This window comes from Haemorhous mexicanus, chromosome 36 (genome assembly GCF_027477595.1).
Source record: "Haemorhous mexicanus isolate bHaeMex1 chromosome 36, bHaeMex1.pri, whole genome shotgun sequence".
Classification (NCBI taxonomy): Eukaryota; Metazoa; Chordata; class Aves; order Passeriformes; family Fringillidae; genus Haemorhous; species Haemorhous mexicanus.
Window position 1 is genome coordinate 901,174 of NC_082376.1, and position 23,307 is coordinate 924,480.

Consider the following 23,307-nt stretch of genomic DNA (forward strand, 5'->3'; position numbering starts at 1 on the left):
CTGAGCCCCCCCAGATCTGCCCAACCCGGAGCTGCTCCAGCTCCACGGAGCACCCGGGACCCCCAACCCTTGGTGACCCCCAAACCTCCTCTGTCCCCCCCAGATCTCCTCTGTCCCCCCAGCCCGATGTCCCCCCCAAATCTCCTCTGTCCCCCCCAAATCTCCTCTGTCCCCCCAGCCCGATGTCCCCCCCAAATCTCTGTTGTCCCCCCCAAATCTCCTCTGTCCCCCCCGCCCGATGTCCCCAAGCCCCCCTGACTTGTGTCCCCCTCCCCAGATCCAGAACAACTGGACTTTTGGGGAGACCGTGGATGAAGAAGCCAAAACCCACCCGATGCTGAGACCCTACAAAACCTTTTCTGAGAAGGTACCACGGGACCCCCGGGACCCCCCCAGACCCAGGAGGACACCCCCAGACCCAGGGGGACACCCCCAGACCCAGGGGGACAACCCCAGACCCAGGAGAACAACCCCAGACCCAGAGGGACACCCCCAGACCCCCAGACCCAGGAGAACACCCCCAGACCCAGAGGGACACCCCCAGACCCAGGGGGACCCCCCCAGACCCAGAGGGACCCCCCAGACCCAGGGGGACACCCCCAGACCCAGGGGGACACCCCCAGACCCCCCCAGACCCAGGAGAACACCCCCAAACCCAGGGGGACACCCCCAGACCCAGAGGGACACCCCCAGACCCCCCCAGACCCAGGGGGACACCCCCAGACCCCCCCAGACCCAGGAGAACACCCCCAGACCCAGAGGGACACCCCCAGACCCCCCAGACCCAGAGGGACACCCCCAGACCCAGAGGGACACCCCCAGACCCAGGGGGACACCCCCAGACCCCCCCAGACCCAGAGGGACACCCCCAGACCCAGGAGAACACCCCCAGACCCAGGGGGACACCCCCAGACACCCCCAGACCCAGGGGGACACCCCCAGACCCAGGGGGACACCCCCAGACCCAGAGGGACACCCCCAGACCCAGGGGGATACCCCCAGACCCAGGGGGACACCCCCAGACCCAGAGGGACACCCCCAGACCCCCCCAGACCCAGGGGGACACCCCCAGACCCCCCCAGACCCAGAGGGACACCCCCAGACCCCCCCAGACCCAGGGGGACACTCCCAGACCCCCCCAGACCCAGGGGGACACCCCCAGACCCAGGGGGACACCCCCAGACCCCCCCAGACCCAGAGGGACACCCCCAGACCCAGGGGGACACCCCCAGACCCAGGGGGACACCCCCAGACCCCCCCAGACCCAGGAGAACACCCCCAGACCCAGGGGGACACCCCCAGACCCAGGAAGTCTCCCGGTGGCCACCAAGGCCACGCTGGGAGCCCCCAACCCCTTCCCTCCTCCTCCTCACGGACCCCCCCGAACCCCCCGGTTTTGGGGTGCCCCCTGACCCCCCCGACCCCCAGGACAAGGAGATTTACCGCTGGCCCATCAAGGAGTCCCTCAAGGCCATGCTGGCCTGGGAGTGGACGGTGGAGAAGGCGCGCGAGGGCGAGGACGAGCGCGCGGAGAAGAAGAAAACGCGAAAAATCTCCCAAAACGCTCAGGTGGGACCCCAAAAACACCTGGGGGGACCCCAAAAACACCTGGGGGGACCCCAAAAACACCTGGGGGGGACCCCTAAAACACCTGGGGGGGGACCCCAAAAACACCTGGGGGGGACCCCAAAAACACCTGGGGGGAGGGGAGGGGGGGTGAGGGCTGTGGAGCACCCCAAAAACACCTGGGGGGGACCCCTAAAACACCTGGGGGGGACCCCAAAATCACCTTGGGGGGACCCCAGAGTCACCTGGGGGGGACCCCAAAAACACCTGGGGGGACCCCAAAAACACCTGGGGGGGGACCCCAAAAACACCTGGGGGGGACCCCAAAGTCACATGGGGGGGACCCCAAAGTCACCTGGGGGGGACCCCAAAAACACCTGGGGGGGACCCCAGAGTCACCTGGGGGGACACCAAAAACACCTGGGGGGGACCCCAAAAACACCTGGGGGGACCCCAAAAACACCTGGGGGGACACCAAAAACACCTGGGGGGGACCCCAAAAACACCTGGGGGGGACCCCAAAAACACCTGGGGTGGGACCCCAAAAACACCTGGGGGGGGGACCCCAGAGTCGCCTGGGGTGGGACCCCAAAAACACCTGGGGGGACCCCAAAGTCACATGGGGGGACCCCAAAAACACCTGGGGGGGGACCCCAGAGTCACCTGGGGGGGGATCCCAAAAACACCTGGGGGGGACCCCAAAGTCACCTGGGTGGGACCCAAAAACACCTCGGGGGACCCCAAAAACACCTGGGGGGGACCCCAAAAACACCTGGGGTGGGACCCCAGAGTCACCTGGGGGGGACCCCAAAAACACCTGGGGGGGACCCCAAAAACACCTGGGGGGGACCCCAAAGTCACATGGGGGGACCCCAAAATCACCTGGGGGGAGGTGAGGGGGGTCAGGGGTGTGGAGCACCCCAAAATCACCTGGGTGGAGGTGAGGGGGGGGTCAGGGGTGTGGAGCACCCCAAAATCACCTGGGGGGAGCTGAGGGGGGGTGGGGTCAATGGGGTGGGGAAGGGAGCCCCCAAAATATTGGGGTACCCCTGACCCCCTCCCATGTCACCCCCCCCAGGCCACCTACGACCCCTCCCACGGGTACAGCCCCCAGCCCGTGGACCTGAGTGGGGTCACCCTGTCCAGGGAGCTGCAGGTGAGGGTCCCTGTGTCCCCCAGTACCCCCCCAGTGTCCCCCAGTGTCCCCCAGTGTCCCCCAGTGCCACCCCAATGTCCCCAGTGTCCCCCAGTATCACCCCAGTGTCCCCCAGTGTCCCCCAAATGTCCCCCAGTGTCCCCCAGTGTCACCCCAATGTCCCCAGTACCCCCCCAGTGTCACCCCCAGTACCCCCCCAGTGTCCCCCAGTGTCCCCCCAATGTCCCTTCATGCCCCTCCTGTCCTCCTGAGACCCCCGAACGTCCCCACCATGTCCCTCCCACATCCCCCTTGTGTGTCCCCAGTGTCCCCCCATGTCCCTTGGGGACCCCCCACGAGGGTGGCACCTCAAGACCACCCCAAATCCCCCTAAAACCACCCCAAATCCCCCCTAAATCCCCCCAAATCCCCCCTAAAACCACCCCAAATCCCCCTGAGACCCCCCAAATCCCCCCTAAATGCTCCTAAATCCCCCCAAATCCCCCCTAAATCCCCCTAAAACCACCCCAAATCCCCCCAAAATCCCCCTAAAACCTCCCCAAATCCCCCCTAAATCCCCCTAAAACCTCCCCAAATCCCCCCTAAATCCTCCCACCCCCCAAACTACCCCAAACCCCCCTAAGACCTCCCAAATCCCCTCTAAATCCTCCCAAATCCCCCCTAAATCCCCCCAAATCCCCCTAAAACCACCCCAAATTTCCCCTAAATCCTCCCACTCCCCCCAAAACCACCCCAAACCCCCCCTAAAACCACCCCAAATCCCCCTAAAACCACCCCAAATTTCCCCTAAATCCTCCCAAACCACCCCAAATCCCCCCTAAAACCACCCCAAATCCCCCTGAGACCCCCCAAATCCCCCCTAAAAACACCCCAAATCCTCTCAACCCCTCCCAAAACAGCCCAAATCTCCCTAAAACCCCCCCAAATCCCCCTAAAACCACCCCAAATTTCCCCTAAATCCTCCCAACCCCCCCACAAATCCCCCCCAAATCCCCCTAAAACCACCCCAAATCTCCCTAAAACCCCCACAAATCCCCCCCAATCCCCCCTAAAACCACCCCAAATCCCCCCAACCCCCCCAGGCCATGGCGGAGCAGTTGGCTGAGAACTACCACAACACCTGGGGCCGCAAGAAGAAGCTGGAGCTGGAGGCCAAGGGTGAGACCCCTCCCCAAATTGGGGGGAACCCCCTGGGACACCCCTGGGACACCCCCAACCCCAGGGGAGCTGGAGGCCAAGGGTGAGACCCCTCCCCAAATTGGGGGGGAACCCCCTGGGATACCCCCAACCCCAGGGTGAGACCCCAGCCCCAAATTGGGGGCAGCCCTGGGACACCTCACACCCAGGGGAGCTGGAGGCCGAGGGTGAGACCCCCAAAGCCCCAAACTGGGGGGTCCAGGGTGCAGTTTGGGGGTCCCAAGCAGTGGATTGGGGGTCCCACGGCTGTTTTGGGGCACAGAGGGGGTCCAGGGTGCAATTTGGGGGTCCCAAGGAGTGGATTTGGGGGTCCCAAGGAGTGGATTTGGGGGGTCCAGGGTGCAATTTGGGGGTCCCAAGGAGTGGATTTGGGGGTCCCACGGCTGCTTTGGGGCTCAGGGGGGGCTCCAAGGAGTGGGTTTGGGGGGTCCAGGGTGCAATTTGGGGGTCCCAAGCAGTGGATTTGGGGGTCCCAAGCAGTGGATTTGGGGGTCCCACGGCTGCTTTGGGGTACAGGGGGGGTCCAGGGTGCAATTTGGGGGTCCAGGGTGCAATTGGGGGTCCCAAGCAGTGGATTGGGGGTCCCAAGCAGTGGATTGGGGGTCCCACGGCTGCGTTGGGGGCAGGGGGGGGCTCCCACCCGCTGCTGGTGCCCTACGACACGCTGACGGCCAAGGAGAAGGCGCGGGACCGCGAGAAGGCGCAGGAGCTGCTCAAGTTCCTGCAGCTGCACGGATACGCCGTGACCCGGTGAGGGGCCACCCCGAAACCCCCCCGGGGCACCCCAAAATACCCTCCAGGAGCAGCTGGAATGCCGGTGGGAGCCTGGAGTGTGGGGGGGAATCGGGGACGGGGGGAGAGCAGGGACTTGGGAGGGGATTGGGGGTCCTGGGAGGGTCTGAAGCCACCAAAATCCCCAGGGAGAGCCCAGATTCAGGGGGGATCGGGGGTCCCTGAGGATCCAGGTGGTGGGGGACTCCAAAATCCCCCCAAAATCCCTTCAAACCCCCCCAAAATCCCTGGGCAGACCCCAAATTCAGAGGGGATCAGGGAGTGGGGGGGGGGTGCCAGAGATCCAGGTATTGGACTCCAAAATCCCTCTAAAATCCCCCCAAAATCCCCCCAAAATTCCCCCAAAATCCCTGGGCAAACCCCAAATTCAGAGGGGATCAGGGAGTGGGGGGATGCCAGGGGTCCAGGTATTGGGGGGACTCCAAAATCCCCCCAAAATCCCCTCCAAATCCCCCCAAATCCCCCTAAAATCCCCACAAAATTCCCCCAAAATCCCCCCAAAATCCCTTCAAACCCCCCCCAAAATCCCTGGGCAGATCCCAAATTCAGGGGGGATCAGGGAGTGGGGGGATGCCAGGGGTCCAGGTATTGGGGGGGCTCCAACATCCCCCCAAAATCCCCCCAAAATCCCCACAAAATTCCCCCGAAATCCCCCAAAATCCCCCCAAAATCCCTTCAAACCCCCCCAAAATCTCTGGGCAGACCCCAAATTCAGAGGGGATCAGGGAGTGGAGGGATGCCAGGGGTCCAGGAGGGATCCAGGTATTGGGGGGACTCCAAAATCCCCCAAAATCCCCCCAAATCCCCCCCAAATCCCCCCCAAACCCCCCTGAAATCTGAGGGTGACCCCAAGATCTGCAGCACTCGGGGCTGGTGATGGCACAGGGAGTGCAGGGGGGTCCCAGGGATTTGGGAGGAGTTTGGGGGGCTCGGGGGGGGGATTGGGGGAGGGGGTGCTGAGTTTTGGGGTCCCCCTCCCCGGCAGGGGGCTGAAGGACATGGAGCTGGACACGTCGTCCATCGAGAAACGCTTCGCCTTCGGCTTCCTGCAGCAGCTGCTGCGCTGGATGGACATCGCCCAGGAGTTCATCGCACACCTGGGTGAGACCCCAGACCCCGGGGGCACCCCCAAAACCCCGGGGGGCACCTTCAGAACCCCCCCAAACCCCTGGGAGTCCCCCAAATCCCTGGGAGTCCCCCCATCACTAGGATGGACATCGCCCAGGAGTTCATTGCACACCTGGGTGAGACCCCAAAATGCTGGGGCACCCTCAAAATCCTGGGGGACCCCCCGGGACCCCCCCTGACCCCCGTTTTCCCCCAGAGGCCGTGGTCAGCAGCGGGAGGGTGGAGAAATCCCCCCACGAGCAGGAGATCAAGTTCTTCGCCAAGGTCGGGGGGACCCCAAAATCGGGGAGGGGGCACCCCAAAATCGGGGAGGGGGCACTGAAAAAACCCTCAAAATGGGGGAGGATGGGGGGGGAGAGGGTGGTTTTGGGGTCTCTGTGGGGTATTTGGGGTCTCTGTTGGTTATTTGGGGTCTCTGTTGGTTATTTGGGGTCTCTGTGGGGTATTTGGGGTCTCTGTGGGGTATTTGGGGTCTCTGTGGGGTTCTTGGGGTCTCTGTGGGGTATTTGGGGTTTCTCTCGGGTATTTGGAGTCTCTGTTGGTTATTTGGGGTCTCTGTTGGTTATTTGGGGTCTCTGTGGGGTATTTGGGGTCTCTGTGGGGTACCCAGGCCCTCTGTGTGTTTTTTGGGGTTCCCTGGGGGCTCTGGGGTCCCACTGACCCCCCTGGTGCCCCCCAGATCCTGCTGCCCCTCATCAACCAGTACTTCCACAACCACTGCCTCTACTTCCTGTCCACCCCGGCCCAGGTGCTGGGCAGCGGCGGCCACGCCTCCAACAAGGAGAAGGAGATGATCACCAGGTGGGACCCCAAAATCCCACCCCAAAATCCCACCCCAAAACACCCCCGAGGCCCAAATCCCAACCCCAAAATTCCCCTAAAATCCCACCCCAAAACCTCCCTGAGCCCCAAATCCCAACCCCAAAATCCCTCCAAAATCCCAGTCCAAAATCCCAATCTAAAATCCCACCCCAAAACCCCCCCAAAATCCCACCCCAAAGTCCCACCCCAAAATCCCCCCAAAATCCCACCCCAAAACCTCCCCGATCCCCAAATCCCAACCCCAAAATCCCCCCAAAATCCCCGTCCAAAATCCCAATCTAAAATCCCATCCCAAATTCCCCCAAAATCCCACCCCAAAGTCCCACCCCAAAATCCCCCCAAGCCCCAAATCCCAACCCCAAACTCCCCCCAAAATCCCACCCCAAATCCCCCCAAAATCCCACCCCAAAATCCCCCTGAGCCCCAAACCCCACCCCCAGGACCCCCAAAACCCCCAAATTCCTGGGATCCCCAGCCCCCCCCCCCAGGGATTTGGGGTTTTGGGGACCCCCCTGACCCCTTTGTGTCCCCCCCCAGGGATTTGGGGTTTTGGGGACCCCCCTTGTGTCCCTTCTGGGGGATTTGGGGACCCCCCTGACCCCCTTGTGTCCCTCCTGGGGGGGTTTGGGGACCCCCCTGACCCCCCTTTGTGTCCCCCCCCAGCCTCTTCTGCAAACTGGCCGCGCTCGTCCGGCACCGCGTGTCCCTGTTCGGTAACTGGGGACACTGGGGGGGACTGGGGGGGCATTGGGGGGACACTGGGGGGGACTGGGGACACTGGGAGGGCATTGGGGGGGCACTGGGGGGGACTGGGAACACTGGGGGGACATTGGGGTGACACTGGGAGGGCACTGAGGGGGACACTGGGGACATTGAGGTGACATTGGGGGACACTGGGATGACACTGGGACACCCTGGGGGTGACACTGGGGGGCCAGCGGTGGCACTGTCCCCCCAGCTGATGTCCCTGTCCCTGTCCCCCCCCAGGGACGGACGCCCCGGCCGTGGTGAACTGTCTGCTCATCCTGGCACGGTCCCTGGACGCCAGGTGGGGACAGCGGTGACACCGCGGCCGTGTGTCCATCCCTCTGTGTGTGTGTGTGTGTGTGTCACTGTGTCCCCAATGTCCCCAATGTCCTGGATGTCCCCGATGTCCCTGCTGTCCCCAATGTCCCCAGGACGGTGATGAAGTCGGGCCCCGAGATCGTCAAGGCCGGGCTGTGTCCCTGATACCCCCAATGTCCTGGATGTCCCCAATGTCCCTGCTGTCCCCAATGTCCCTGCTGTCCCCGATGTCCCTGCTGTCCCCGCTGTCCCCAGGACGGTGATGAAGTCGGGCCCCGAGATCGTCAAGGCCGGGCTGTGTCCCTGCTGTCCCCAATGTCCCCAATGTCCTGGATGTCCCCAATGTCCCTGCTGTCCCCAATGTCCCTGCTGTCCCCAATGTCCCCAGGACGGTGATGAAGTCGGGCCCCGAGATCGTCAAGGCCGGGCTGCGCTCGTTCTTCGAGTCGGCGGCCGAGGACATGGAGAAGTTGGGGGAGCAGCTGCGCCTGGGCCGGGGGACCCCGACCCGCGCCCCCACCAAGGGCGTGGCCCAGAATGTCACCTACACCTCGGTGGCACTGCTGCCCGTGCTCACCGCCCTCTTCGAGCACCTGGCACAGCACCAGTTCGGGGATGACGTCATCCGTGAGTGACAGGGGGACAGAGGGGGGGACAAGGGACAGCAGGGGGAACAAGGGGACAGCAGGGACAGGGGGACAGAGTGGGGACAGGGGGACAGCAGGGGGAACAAGGGGACAGCAGGGACAGGGGGACAGAGGACAATGGGGACGGACAGAGGGACAGGGGGGACAGTGGGTCAGTGGGGACAGGGGGACAGGGTGGGGCAGGAGGACAGGGGGACAGCACAGGGGACAGCGCAGGGACAGGGGGACACATTGAGGTTGACAGTTGGGGGGACAGTGGGACACGTTGGGGTCTGGGGACGGGGCTTGGGGACACAAGGACGTGTTGGGGACATGTTGGGGTGTGGGTGGGGAGGCCACAGTGGGGACAGGGGGAGGGGGGACACTGAAGGGAGGTGGGGACAGGGGATGCATTTGGGAGGGTCAGGGACAGGGGGACACAGCGGTGGGGACACGCTGGGGACACGGGGACAGCTGGTGACGCCGCTGTCCCCGCAGTGGACGACGTGCAGGTGTCCTGCTACCGCATCCTGTGCAGCATCTACAGCCTGGGCACCGCCCGCGGGCCCCTCGTGGACAGGTGGGGACCCCAAAACCCCCGGGGACCCCAAAACCTCTGGGGGACCCCAAAAATCCCCAGCAGGGACCCCAAAAACCCCCGGGGGACCCCAAAACCTCGGTGGGGACCCCAAAAACCCCCGGGGACCCCAAAAATCCCGGGCAGACCCCAAAACCTCGGTGGGAACCCCAAAAACTGCGGGGGGACCCCAAAAATCCCCAGCAGGGACCCCAAAACCTCAGGAAGGACCCAAAACCTCTGGGGGACCCCAAAGCCTCAAGGGGACCCCAAAAACCCCAGAAACAGCCGGGGACTGGGTGGGGCACAAACACAAAACCATTTTGGGAGACCCCCCCCAAAATGTGTGAGGGGTCTGGGGGCTCCCTGGGTCGGGGGTGTCCGTGGGTGTCCCCTGGATGTCCCCTGGATGTCCCCAATGTCCCCGCAGGCAGAGGCCGGCCCTGGGCGAGTGCCTGGCCATGGCCATGGGGTGTCCATGGGGTGTTCATGGGGTGTCCGTGGGTGACCCCTGGATGTCCCCTGATGTCCCCAATGTCCCCTCATGTCCCTGCAGGCAGAGGCCGGCCCTGGGCGAGTGCCTGGCCATGGCCATGGGGATCCTTGGGGTGCCATGGGGTGACCCCTGGATGTCCCCCTGATGTCCCCAATGTCCCCTGGTGTCCCCGCAGGCAGTGACCAGCCCTGGGCGAGTGCCTGGCCATGGCCATGGGGTGTCCATGGGGTGTCCATGGGGATCCTTGGGGTGACCCCTGGATGTCCCCTGATGTCCCCAATGTCCCCTGGTGTCCCTGCAGGCAGAGGCCGGCCCTGGGCGAGTGCCTGGCCCGCCTGGCCGCCGCCATGCCCGTGGCCTTCCTGGAGCCGCAGCTGAACCACCTGAACCCCAGCTCCGTGTACAGCACCAAGAGCGCCCGCGAGCGCGCCCGTGGGTGTCACCTGTGTCACCTGTGTCACCTGTGTCACCTGTGTCACCTCTGTGTCACCTCTGTCACCCCAGTGTCACCCCCGTGTCCTCCCACAGCCGCCTGCATCTCCCCACATCCCTCCGTGAGTGTACCCAGGGGTGTCCCCGTGTCACCTCTGGGTGTCCCCAACCCTGTCCCCCCGTGTCCCCAGTGCTGGGTCTCCCCTCACGAGTGGAGGAGCTGTGTCCCCTCCCCTCAGGGTGTCCCCAACCCCTGTCCCTGTGTCCCTATCTCACCTTGGGGTGTCCCCAACCTTGTCCCCGTGTCCCCCCCAGTGCTGGGTCTCCCCTCCTGGGTGGAGGAGCTGTGTCCTCTTGGAGTGTCCCCATGTCCCCAACCCTGTCCCTGTGTCCCCATCTCCCCTCAGAGTGTCCCCATTTCCTGTCCCCATGTCCCCAACCCTGTCCCCATGTCCCCAACCCTGTCCCCATGTCTCCAGCCCCAGTCCCTGTGTCTCCATCTCCCCTCAGGGTGTCCCCAATCCCTGTCCCCATGTCCCCAACCCTGTCCCCGTGTCTCCAGCCCCAGTCCCTGTGTCCCCATCTCCCCTCGGGGTGTCCCCAGCCCTGTCCCCGTGTCCCCAACCCTGTCCCCTTGTCCCCAGTGCTGGGTCTCCCCTCGCGGGTGGAGGAGCTGTGCCCGGACCTGCCGGACCTGGAGCGCCTCATGGGTGACATCGGTGGCCTGGCGGACTCGGGGGCGCGCTACACGGAGATGCCACACGTCATCGAGGTGACGCTGCCCATGCTGTGCCACTACCTGCCCCGCTGGTGGGAGCGCGGCCCCGACGCCGCCCCCCAGGGCCCCTGGGCCACCGAGGTCACCGGCCAGCACCTCAACGCGCTGCTGGGCCACATCCTGCGCATCGTGGTCAACAACCTGGGCATCGACGAGGCCTCCTGGATGAAGAGGCTGGCGGGTGAGGGTGCCCAGAGGGGCTGCTGGCCCTGGGCAGGGCACTCTGGTGGCCCTGGGCGGGTGTCAGTGGTCCCAGGATGGTGTTGGTGGCCCTGGGCAGGTCCTGCAGGGCACTCTGGTGGCCCTGGGCGGGTGTCAGTGGTCCCAGGATGGTGCTGGTGGCCCTGGGCAGGTCCTGCAGGGCACTCTGGTGGCCCTGGACGGGTGTCAGTGGTCCCAAGATGGTGTTGGTGGCCCTGGGCAGGTCCTGCAGGGCACTCTGGTGGCCCTGGGTGGGTGTCAGTGGTCCCAGGATGGTGTTGGGTCCTGCAGGGCACTCTGGTGGCCCTGGGCGGGTGTCAGTGGTCCCAGGATGGTGTTGGTGGCCACAGGTGGGTCCTGCAGGGCATTCTGGTGCGTTTTCGTGGCCCCAGGATGGTGCTGGTAGCCCTGGCTGGGTCCTGTGGGTCATTCTGGTGGCCCTGGATGGGTTTCAGTGGTCCCAGGGGTGTTCTGGTGGTCCCAGGGGTGTGTTGGTGGTCCCAGGGGTGTCCTGGTGGTCCCAGGGGTGTTCTGGTGGTCCCAGGGGTGTTTTGGTGGTCCCAGGGGTGTTCTGGTGGCCCTGGGGTTGTTTTGGTGGCCCAGGGGCTCACGGTGGCCACGGTTGCCCATTGCAGTGTTTGCCCAGCCCATCGTGAGCAAGGCGCGGCCAGAGCTGGCACAGGGTGGTCCCAGGGGTGTTCTGGTGGTCCCAGGGGTGTGTTGGTGGTCCCAGTGTTTTGGTGGTCCCTGGGGCTGTTCTGGTGGCCCTGGGGCTCACGGTGGCCACGGTTGCCCATTGCAGTGTTTGCCCAGCCCATCGTGAGCAAGGCGCCGCCGGAGCTGGCCCGGGGTGGTCCCAGGGGTGTTCTGGTGGTCCCAGCAGTGTGTTGGTGGTCCCTGGGGGTGTTCTGGTGGCCCTGGGGCTCAGGGTGGCCACCCCTGCCCCCAGTGTTTGCCCAGCCCATCGTGAGCAAGGCGCGGCCGGAGCTGGCACGGGGGTGTTCTGGTGGTCCCAGGGGTGTGTTGGTGGTCCCAGGGGTGTTCTGGTGGCCCTGGGGCTCACGGTGGCCACGGTTGCCCATTGCAGTGTTTGCCCAGCCCATCGTGAGCAAGGCGCGGCCGGAGCTGGCCCGGGGTGGTCCCAGGGGTGTTCTGGTGGTCCCAGGGGTGTTTTGGTGGTCCCAGGGGTGTTTTGGTGGTCCCTGGGGGTGTTCTGGTGGCCCCGGGGCTCACGGTGGCCACCCCTGCCCCCAGTGTTTGCCCAGCCCATCGTGAGCAAGGCGCGGCCAGAGCTGGCCCGGGGTGGTCCCAGGGGTGTTTTGGTGGTCCCAGGGGTGTTCTGGTGGTCCCAGGGGTGTTCTGGTGGTCCCAGGGGCTCACGGTGGCCACGGTTGCCCATTGCAGTGTTTGCCCAGCCCATCGTGAGCAAGGCGTGGCCAGAGCTGCCCCAGGGGTGGTCCCAGGGGTGTTCTGGTGGTCCCAGCAGTGTGTTGGTGGCCCTGGGGTTGTTCTGGTGGTCCCAGGGGCTCACAGTGGCCACGGTTGCCCATTGCAGTGTTTGCCCAGCCCATCGTGAGCAAGGCGCGGCCAGAGCTGGCACAGGGTGGTCCCAGGGGTGTTCTGGTGGTCCCAGGGGTGTGTTGGTGGTCCCAGTGGTGTTCTGGTGGTCCCAGGGATGTTCTGGTGGCCCTGGGGCTCACGGTGGCCACGGTTGCCCATTGCAGTGTTTGCCCAGCCCATCGTGAGCAAGGCGCGGCCGGAGCTGGCACAGGGTGGTCTCAGGGGTGTTCTGGTGGTCCCAGGGGTGTTTTGGTGGTCCCAGGGGTGTTCTGGTGGTCTCAGGGGTGTTCTGGTGGTCCCAGGGGTGTTTTGGTGGTCCCAGGGGTGTGTTGGTGGCCCTGGGGTTGTTCTGGTGGCCCTGGGGCTCACGGTGGCCACCCCTGCCCCATTGCAGTGTTTGCCCAGCCCATCGTGAGCAAGGCGCGGCCGGAGCTGCTGCGCTCGCACTTCATCCCCACGCTGGGGCGGCTGCGGAAGCGCGCGGGGAAGGTGGTGGCCGAGGAGGAGCAGCTGCGGCTCGAGGGCAAGGCCGAGGCTGAGGACGCCGAGCTGCTGATCCGGGACGAGTTCTCGGTGCTCTGCCGCGACCTCTACGCGCTCTACCCGCTGCTCATCCGCTACGTGGACAACAGCCGGTGAGGGCAGGGGGCACACGGGGCTGGGGACAGGGCCAGGGGGCTGGGGACACTGCCAGGGAGCTGGGGACAGGACCACGGGGGGCTGGGGACACTGCCAGGGGGCTGGGGACAGGGCCAGGGGGCTGGGGACACTGCCAGGGGGCTGGGGACAGGGCCAGGGGGCTGGGGACACTGCCAGAGGGCTGGGGACAGTGCCACGGGGGGCTGAGGACACTGCCAGGGGGCTGGGGACAGTGCCAGGGGGGGTTGGGGACACTGCCAGGGGGCTGGGGACAGTGCCAGGGGAGCTGGGGACAGCGTCGGGGTGAGCCCACCATGGTGGGCTTGGGGACATGGTGGCCTTGGAACGCCAACCACAGTGGCCATAGGAACCCATTAATGGTGGCCATGGGGACCCAAGGATGGTGGCCATGGGCGTGGTGACCCCCCGGTGACGTCCCTGTGCCCCCCGGTGTCCCCTCAGGGCCAAGTGGCTGACGGAGCCCAACGAGGACGCGGAGGAGCTGTTCCGCATGGTGGGCGAGGTCTTCATCTACTGGTCCAAGTCTCACGTGAGTGGGGGTCCTGGGGGGGCACCGAGGGGTCCCAGGTGGCCTTTTGGGGGTCCCTGACCCCCTCTCCGTGTCCCCCCACCCCAGAACTTCAAGCGTGAGGAGCAGAACTTCGTGGTGCAGAACGAGATCAACAACATGTCCTTCCTGACGGCCGACAGCAAGAGCAAGATGGCCAAGGTGGGCTGGGGGGCACCCCAGACTGCCCCTCCCCCCGCCAGGACCCCCTGCCCACCTGAACCCCCCGGTTCCATCCCACCCAACCCCCACCGGAGCCCTGGAACCACCCCAAACCCACCTGAGACCCCTGATTCACCCCAAATCCCACCTTGGACCCCAAATTCACCCCCAGATCCCACCTTGGACCCCAAATTCACCCCCTAAACTCATCTTTGACCCCAAATTCACCCCCAATCCCACCTGGGACCCCTAATTCCTCCCAAACCCACCTGCCGTGTCCCAAACCCCAACCCCAGGGGTTTCCACCCCACCCAACCCCCTGGTGCCCCCCCTGTCCCCCCCAAAGCCCCCACCCTGCTGCCCCCAGCCCCGTTCCCACCCCAAATCCCCATCCCGGGGTCCCTAACAGTGTCCCCAATGCTGTCCCAGTGTCCCCAGCACTGTCCCCATATCCTTAACGGTGTCCCCATCGCTGTCCCCATGTCCCTAATGATGTCCCAGTGTCCCCATTGCTGTCCCCATGTCCCCAGCACTGTCCCCATGTCCCTAACAGTGTCCCCAGCACTGTCCCCATCGCTGTCCCCATGTCCCTAATGGTGTCCCGGTGTCCCCATCGCTGTCCCCATGTCCCTAACGGTGTCCCCATCACTGTCCCCATGTCCCTAACGGTGTCCCAGTGTCCCCATTGCTGTCCCCATGTCCCCAGCACTGTCCCCATGTCCCTAACAGTGTCCCCAGCACTGTCCCCATCGCTGTCCCCATGTCCCTAACGGTGTCCCCATCACTGTCCCCATGTCCCTAACGGTGTCCCGGTGTCCCTAACTCTCTCTCTTCTCTCCCCCTCGGCTGCGGGTGCTGCTCCCAGTCTGGAGATGGACAGGTTAGCGGGGAGGGGGCTGGGGGGGACAGGGGTCCCCCAGGGGTCCCCCAGGACCCCTCGGTGGGGTCACCACATCTGGGACCCCCAAACTCCTGCAGGGCCCTGTCCTGGGGGGTCACCACATCTGGGACCCCCCAAACTCCTGCAGGGCCCTGTCCTGTGGGGTCACATCTGGGACCCCCAAACTCCTGCAGGGCCCTGTCCTGTGGGGTCACAGCTGGGACCCCCAAACTCCTGCAGGGCCCTGACCTCGGGGGTCACCACATCTGGGACCCCCAAACTCCTGCAGGGCCCTGTCCTGTGGGGTCACCACAGCTGGGACCCCCAAACTCCTGCAGGGCCCTGTCCTGTGGGGTCACAGCTGGGACCCCCAAACTCCTGCAGGGCCCTGTCCTGTGGGGTCACATCTGGGACCCCCCAAACTCCTGCAGGGCCCTGTCCTGTGGGGTCACAGCTGGGACCCCCAAACTCCTGCAGGGCCCTGTCCTGTGGGGTCACCACATCTGGGACCCCCAAACTCCTGCAGGGCCCTGACCTGGGGGGTCACATCTGGGACCCCCAAACTCCTGCAGGGCCCTGTCCTGTGGGGCCACCACAGCTGGGACCCCCCAGGACCCCTCTGTGGGGTGACCTTGGCTGGGACCCCCCTGTCCTATGGCTTATGGCTTTACTGCTGTCCCTGTGGTTATGGGGGTCCCTGCTGACCCCATGTCCTGTCCCCACCCTGTCCCTGTCCCCTCCCAGGGGGGTGGCTCGGAGCAGGCGCTGACACTGAGGTTCTGGTGTCCCTGTCCCTGTCCCCACCCTGTCCCTGTCCCTGCAGGGGGGTGGCTCGGAGCAGGCACTGACACTGAGGTTCTGGTGTCCCTGTCCCTGTCCCCACCCTGTCCCTGTCCCCTCCCAGGGGGGTGGCTCGGAGCAGGAGCTGGCACTGAGGTTCTGGGGTGCCTGTCCCTGTCCCCACCCTGTCCCTGTCCCTGCAGGGGGGTGGCTCGGAGCAGGAGCGCTCCAAGAAGCGGCGCCGCGGGGACAGGTACTCGGTGCACACCTCGCTCATCGTGGCCACGCTCAAGAAGATGCTGCCCATCGGCCTCAACATGTGCTCACCTGCTGACCAGGAGCTGATCGCGCTGGCCAAGGGCCGCTACGCCCTGGTGGGTGCCCGGGCACACCTGGGCACACCTGGGCACACCTGGGACCCGCAGTGTCCCCTGGCTTTAGGGACAAAGCCAGACAAAGCCCTGAGCTGGGGACATGGCGCTGGCCAAGGGGGGACACTACGCCCTGGTGGGTGGCTGGGGACACCTCGGGGACAAGCCCAGGGCTTTGGGGACCCCCCGAGGGTTTGGGGACACCCCAAGGGTTTGGGGACCTCCCAAGGGTTTGGGGACACCCCCAAGGGTTTGGGGACCCTTGCTGAGATGTCCCCTGTGTCCCTCCCCCTGCAGAAGGACACGGACGAGGAGGTTCGGGAGTTCCTGCACAACAACCTGCACCTGCAGGACAAGGTGAGCTGGCACGGCCCCCGTGTCACCTGTGTCACTGTGTCCTCAGTGTCATTGTGTCACCTGTGTCCCCAGGAGCCCCTTGTGCCCCCCATTTCCCCAGTGATGTCCCCAATGATGTCCCCAGGTGGAGAACACGGGCTTGGCAGATGGCCCTGGTGCTGATGTCCCCAATGTCCCCAATGTCCCCAATGATGTCCCCAGGTGGAGAACACGGGCTCGGCGCGGTGGCAGATGGCCCCGGTGCTGATGTCCCCAATGTCCCCAATGTCCCCAATGTCCCCAGGTGGAGAACACGGGCTCGGCGCGGTGGCAGATGGCCCCGGTGCTGATGTCCCCAATGTCCCCAATGTCCCCAGGTGGAGAACACGGGCTCGGCGCGGTGGCAGATGGCCCCGGTGCTGATGTCCCCAATGTCCCCAGGTGGAGAACACGGGCTCGGCGCGGTGGCAGATGGCCCCGGTGCTGATGTCCCCAATGTCCCCAATGTCCCCAGGTGGAGAACACGGGCTCGGCGCGGTGGCAGATGGCCCCGGTGCTGATGTCCCCAATGTCCCCAGGTGGAGAACACGGGCTCGGCGCGGTGGCAGATGGCCCCGGTGCTGATGTCCCCAATGTCCCCAATGATGTCCCCAGGTGGAGAACACGGGCTCGGCGCGGTGGCAGATGGCCCCGGTGCTGATGTCCCCAATGTCCCCAGGTGGAGAACACGGGCTCGGCGCGGTGGCAGATGGCCCCGGTGCTGATGTCCCCAATGTCCCCAGGTGGAGAACACGGGCTCGGCGCGGTGGCAGATGGCCCTGGTGCTGATGTCCCCAATGTCCCCAGGTGGAGAACACGGGCTCGGCGCGGTGGCAGATGGCCCCGGTGCTGATGTCCCCAATGTCCCCAATGATGTCCCCAGGTGGAGAACACGGGCTCGGCGCGGTGGCAGATGGCCCCGGTGCTGATGTCCCCAATGTCCCCAGGTGGAGAACACGGGCTCGGCGCGGTGGCAGATGGCCCCGGTGCTGATGTCCCCAATGTCCCCAGGTGGAGAACACGGGCTCGGCGCGGTGGCAGATGGCCCTGGTGCTGATGTCCCCAATGTCCCCAGGTGGAGAACACGGGCTCGGCGCGGTGGCAGATGGCCCCGGTGCTGATGTCCCCAATGTCCCCAGGTGGAGAACACGGGCTCGGCGCGGTGGCAGATGGCCCCGGTGCTGATGTCCCCAATGTCCCCAATGTCCCCAGGTGGAGAACACGGGCTCGGCGCGGTGGCAGATGGCCCCGGTGCTGATGTCCCCAATGTCCCCAGGTGGAGAACACGGGCTCGGCGCGGTGGCAGATGGCCCCGGTGCTGATGTCCCCAATGTCCCCAATGTCCCCAGGTGGAGAACACGGGCTCGGCGCGGTGGCAGATGGCCCCGGTGCTGATGTCCCCAATGTCCCCAGGTGGAGAACACGGGCTCGGCGCGGTGGCAGATGGCCCTGGTGCGCCAGGCCGGGCGGGACGAGGACCCCGACAGCCCCGAGCAGGTGGTGCGCAGGGTGCAGGAGGTGTCGGCCGTGCTCTACCACCTGGAGCAGGTGAGGGGCTGGGGAGGGGGGCTCAGGGGGGTTTGGGGACCCCAGGTGAGCCCAGGTGCCCCCCCTGCAGACGGAGCACCCCTACAAGTCCAAGGTGGCCGTGTGGCACAGGTTTGGGTGCTCTGTGCCCTTTGGGTGCCCTGGGGGTGCCCAGGGGGTTTGGGGGTGCCCAGGTGAGCCCAGGTGAGCCCAGGTGCCCCCCCTGCAGACGGAGCACCCCTACAAGTCCAAGAAGGCCGTGTGGCACAAGCTCCTGTCCAAGCAGCGCCGCCGCGCCGTCGTCGCCTGCTTCCGCATGACCCCCCTGTACAACCTGCCCAGGTGGGCACTGGGGACACTGGGGGGGCACTGGGGACACTGGGGGGCACTGGGAGAGGGGGGTGGGCACCCCGAGACACCCTCAGGGCAATTGGGAATGTCCTTGGAGGCATTTCAGCCCTGCTGGGTGGCACCTGGGAGCCCTGGGTGGCACCTGGCACCCTCCAGGTGCCACCTGGGACTCCCTGCGTGGCACCCGGGAGCCGCGGGGGATGGGTGGGCCCCCAGGCGGGCTCAGGTGGTGCCAGGCGTGCAGGTGACAGCCGTGTCCCCAGGCACCGGGCCTGTAACATGTTCCTCGAGTCCTACCGGCTCTCGTGGCTGGCCCGGGAGCAGCCGCCCTTCGAGGACCGCATGATCGACGACCTGTCGGTGAGAGGGGACAGCCCCGGGGGGGTTGGGGACAGCCCCGGGGGGGTTGGGGACAGCCCCGGGGGGGTTAGGGACAGCTCCAGGGGGGTTGGGGACAGCCCCGGGGGGGTTAGGGACAGCCCCGGGGGGGTTGGGGACAGCCCCGGGGGGGTTGGGGACAGTCCCGGGAGGGTTGGGGACAGCCCCAGGGGGGGGTTGGGGACATCCATCAGGGTTTGGGGACATCCCTGGGGTTTAGGGACATGCCCAGGGGAGTTGGGGACACGCCCAGAGGGGTTGGGAACAGTCCCAGGGGGGTTGGGGACATCCCCAGAGGGTTTTGGGACACCCCAGGGGGTTTGGGGACACCCTGAGACCCCCCTGACCCAGGGGATTTGGGGACATCCCCAGGGAGTTGGGGGACACCCCAGGGGGTTTGGGGACATCCCAGGGAGTTGGGGACATCCCCAGGGGGTTGGGGACATCCCCAGAGGGTTTGGGGACACCCCGAGACCCCCCTGACGGGGTTTGTGGGGACAGAAGTCGGGGCGGGAGGAGGAGGAGGAGGAGGAAGAGGCGGAGGCGCGGCCGGACCCGCTGCACCAGCTGATCCTGCACTTCAGCCGCACCGCGCTGACCGAGCAGAGGTGACCCCGGGGGGACCCCAAACCCCCGGGGGGACCCCAAATCCCTGCAGGGACCCCAAATCCCGAGGGGGACCCCAAATCCCTGCAGGGACCCCAAAACCCCGGGGGGACCCCAAAACCCCGAGGGGACCCCAAATCCCTGCAGGGACCCCAAATCCCGAGGGGGACCCAAATCCCTGCAAGGACCCCAAATCCCGAGGGGGACCCCCAAATCCCTGCAGGGACCCCCAAAACCCGGGAGGAACCCAAACCGTGGGGGGACCCCAAATCACACCAGGAACCCCAAATCCCTCAGGAGACCCCAAATCCTAAGGGGACCCCAAATCCTGAGGGAACCCCAAACCCCAGCGGGATTCCAAATCTCACAGGGACCCCAAATTGCACCGGGGACCCCAAATCCCTGCAGGGATTCCAAATCCCTCAGGGGACCCCAAATTGCACCGGGGACCCCAAATCACAGCGGGACTGGGATCCAGAAACCCCAAATCCCACTGGGAGCACCCTGAATCCCCACATCCCACCCTGGGGGCGACCCCAAATCCCACCCTGGGGGCGACCCAAATCCCACTGGGAGCACCCTGAATCCCCACATCCCACCCTGGGGGTGACCCCAAACCCATCAGGAGGAACCCCAAAACCCCAAATCCCACCAGCAGGACCCCAAATCCCCAAACCCACTGGGAAACCCCAAATCCCACCATGGGCACCCCAAATCCCAGTTTGGCCCCTCAGGGTGGGGGGGGAGCTCAAACCCCCTGGGGTCACCTGGGTCCCCTTTTGGGGGGTCCGGGGTGTCCCCCCCTGTCCCCAACCCGTGTCCCCCTCCCCACACCCCGCAGCCACCTGGAGCAGGATCACCTGTACATGGCCTACGCCGGGATCATGGCCAAGGTGGGCACCCCAAAAACGGGGGGACCCCGAAACTGAGGGGACCCCAAAACTGGGGGACCCCAAAACTGGGGGTACCCCAAGGGCTGAGGGGTTGGGGGTGGGGGGGGCTGGGACTGAGGTGGGGACCCCAGGGGCTTTAGGGGGAACTGGGGATCAGGTTGAGGGGGTCCCCAGGGGGCTGAGGGATTTGGGGGTTCCCAAAGATTGGGGGGGTCCCAGGGGATTTTGGGGGGGGTCACAATGAGTTGGGGGGGGTGAGTTGGGGGGTTCCCATCCTGTTTTGGGGGGAGGTTCCTAATTTGAGAACCCCTCCCCCCCTCCCCATTCCCCCAGAGCTGCCACATCGAGGAGGGGGAAGAGGAAGAGAAGGAGGAAGAGGAGAAGGAAGAGGAAGAAGCCGAGGATTCGTTTGAGGTGGGGAGGGGACCCCAAAAACCCCCTGACCCCCCTGACCCCCTCCGACCCCTGTGACCCCCCCCTGGTGTCCCCAATGTCCCCTGTGATGTCCCCAGGAGAAGGAGATGGAGAAGCAGAAGCTGCTGTCGCCCCATGTTCCCTGTGACCCACCCTGTCCCCTGTGACACCCCCCCGACCCCCGTGACCCCCTGTGACCCCTGTGACCCCCTGTGACCCCTGTGACCCCCCCTGACCCCTGTGATGTCCCCTGTGATGTCCCCAGGAGAAGGAGATGGAGAAGCAGAAGCTGCTGTCGCAGCAGGCCCGGCTGCACACGCGGGGGGCGGCCGAGATGGTGCTGCAGATGATCAGCGCCTGCAAGGGTGAGTGACCCCTGGGTGACCCCTGAGTGACCCCTGAGTGACCCCATGGTGACCCTCTGGTGACCTCTGTGTCACCTGCGCTGTCCCCAGGTGAGCGGGGGGCCATGGTCTCCTCCACCCTCAAGTTGGGCATCTCCATCCTCAACGGGGGCAACGCGGACGTGCAGCAGGTGTGTCACCCCTGTGTCCCCTCCTGTCCCCACCTGTCCCCAGTATCCCTGTGTGTCCCCAGTGTCCCCGCTGTCCCCAGTGTCCCTGTGTGTCCCCAGTGTCCCCAATGTCCCCGCTGTCCCCTGTGTCCCCAATTTCCCCGCTGTCCCTGCTGTCCCCAGTGTCCCCAGTGTCCCTCCATGTCCCCAGTGTCCCCAATGTCCCCGCTGTCCCCTGTGTCCCCAATGTCCCTGCTGTCCCCGCTGTCCCCAGTGTCCCCATGTGTCCCCAGTGTCCCCAATGTCCCTGCTGTCCCCAGTGTCCCCGCTGTCCCCAGTGTCCCTGTGTGTCCCCAGTGTCCCCAATGTCCCTGCTGTCCCCAATGTCCCTGTGTGTCCCCAGTGTCCCCAATGTCCCTGCTGTCCCCTGTGTCCCTGCTGTCCCCAATGTCCCCGCTGTCCCCAGTGTCCCTGTGTGTCCCCAGTGTCCCTGTGTGTCCCCAGTGTCCCCAATGTCCCCGCTGTCCCCAGTGTCCCTGTGTCCCCAGTGTCCCTGCTGTCCCCAGTGTCCCTGTGTGTCCCCAGTGTCCCCAATGTCCCCAGTGTCCCCTGTGTCCCTGCTGTCCCCAATGTCCCCGCTGTCCCCTGTGTCCCCACAGAAGATGCTGGAGTACCTCAAGTCCAAGCGCGAGGTCGGATTCTTCCAGAGCGTGCAGGCGCTGATGCAGACCTGCAGGTAGGGGGGATCTGGGGACCCCCCACGTGGGAATCGGGGACCCCCCCTGTGGGAATTGGGGTCACCCCGAGGGAATTGGGGTCACCCCGAGGGAAACTGGGGACCCCCTGGGGGAATTGGGGTCACCCTGGGGGAACTGAGGTCACCCTGGGGGAATTGGGGTCACCCCGAGAGCAATTGGGGACCCCTCATGGGAGTTGGGGTCACCCCAGGGAAATTGGGGACCCCCCGTGGGAACTGGGGTCACTCCAGTGGGAATCGGGGACCTCCCGTGGGAACTGGGGTCCCTGTGCCCCCACTGGGGTCCCCCCAGGCCATTGGGGTCCCCCCGGGCCATTGGGGTCCCCCCTGGGATATTGGGGTCCCCCCTGGGATATTGGGGTCCCCCAGAGCAGCTGCCCCCCCCCCCCCCAGGCAGGGCTGTGCCGGTTTTGGGGTCCCCCTGACCCCGTTTTTGGGGTTCCCCCCGCAGTGTCCTGGACCTGAACGCCTTCGAGCGGCAGAACAAGGCCGAGGGGCTGGGCATGGTCACCGAGGAGGGCACCAGTGAGTGGGGGGCCGGGACCCCCCCCGGGACCCCCGAGGGGTGGGGCAGGCTGGGACTGAGGGGGGGGTCCCCCCAATTCTGCACCCCAAAACCCCCGCGCTGCTCTGCCCCAAGCCCCCGCTGAGATGTGGCTCCCTGACCCTGAAACACCCCAAAATCTAATGCCCCCCCACCCCTAATGCCCCCCAATTTCTCCCCTAAACCCCCCAAAATCTAATGCCCCCCCACCCCTAATGCCCCCCAATTTCTCCCCTAAACCCCCCAAAATCTAATGCCCCCCCACCCCTAATGCCCCCCAATTTCTCCCCTAAACCCCCCCAAAATCTAATGCCCCCTACCCCCAATTTCTCCCCTAAAACCCCCCAAAATCTAATGCCCCCCCACCCCAATTCCACCCCTAAAACCCCCCCAAAATCTAATGCCCCCTACCCCCAATTCCACCCCTAAAACCCCCCAAAATCTAATGCCCCCTACCCCCAATTCCACCCCTAAAACCCCCCAAAATCTAATGCCCCCTACCCCCAATTCCACCCCTAAAACCCCCCAAAATCTAATGCCCCCTACCCCCAATTCCACCCCTAAAACCCCCCCAAATCTAATGCCCCCCCACCCCTAATGCCCCCCAGTTCCTCCCCTAATTCCCCCAAACCCCATTCATTGCCCCCCACCCCCAATTCCCCCCTTTGTTTGTCATCCCCCCAAACCCCAAATCCCCCCTGGATCCCTTAAACCCCCCCAACCCCATTCCCCCCACCCCAATTATCCCTGTGGATCCCCAGTTCTCCCCCCCCCCAGATCCCCTAAACCCCCCTGGATCCCTAAATCCCCCAACCCCAATTCCCCCCACCCCAAATCCCCCCTGGATCCCAAATTCCCCCCACCCTCCTAATTCCCCCCACCCCAAATCTTTCCCTGGACCCCCAATTCCCCCCAAACCCCAAAACCCCCCTGGATCCCTTAAACCCCCCCAGCCCCATTCCCCCCACCCCAATTATCCCTGTGGATCCCCAGTTCCCCACCCCCGGATCCCCTAAATCCCCCAACCCTAATTCCCCCCACCCTAAATCTTTCCCTGGACCCCCAAATCCCCCCTGGATCCCTTAAACCCCCCCAACCCCATTCCCCCCACCCCAATTATCCCTGTGGATCCCCAGTTCCCCACCCCCGGAT

General features: G+C 65.4%; 1 protein-coding gene across 1 annotated transcript in view; it reads left to right on the forward strand.

The window, feature by feature from the left end:
• The window catches only part of RYR1 (ryanodine receptor 1), a 102,151-nt gene that overhangs the window by 64,512 nt on the left and 14,332 nt on the right, over window positions 1–23,307 (forward strand). Inside the window, 30 exon segments of the mRNA XM_059872542.1 lie at window positions 278–367; window positions 1,429–1,569; window positions 2,645–2,722; window positions 3,805–3,880; window positions 4,546–4,669; window positions 5,697–5,812; window positions 6,036–6,103; window positions 6,519–6,640; window positions 7,325–7,374; window positions 7,649–7,709; window positions 8,115–8,353; window positions 8,851–8,932; window positions 9,727–9,857; window positions 10,502–10,816; window positions 12,791–13,031; window positions 13,498–13,585; window positions 13,673–13,765; window positions 14,631–14,645; window positions 15,629–15,799; window positions 16,094–16,153; window positions 17,585–17,719; window positions 17,928–18,040; window positions 18,313–18,409; window positions 18,929–19,035; window positions 19,875–19,926; window positions 20,260–20,340; window positions 20,606–20,705; window positions 20,796–20,875; window positions 21,514–21,590; window positions 22,063–22,136. Of these exon segments, the coding sequence (XP_059728525.1) occupies window positions 278–367; window positions 1,429–1,569; window positions 2,645–2,722; window positions 3,805–3,880; window positions 4,546–4,669; window positions 5,697–5,812; window positions 6,036–6,103; window positions 6,519–6,640; window positions 7,325–7,374; window positions 7,649–7,709; window positions 8,115–8,353; window positions 8,851–8,932; window positions 9,727–9,857; window positions 10,502–10,816; window positions 12,791–13,031; window positions 13,498–13,585; window positions 13,673–13,765; window positions 14,631–14,645; window positions 15,629–15,799; window positions 16,094–16,153; window positions 17,585–17,719; window positions 17,928–18,040; window positions 18,313–18,409; window positions 18,929–19,035; window positions 19,875–19,926; window positions 20,260–20,340; window positions 20,606–20,705; window positions 20,796–20,875; window positions 21,514–21,590; window positions 22,063–22,136 (3,277 nt within the window).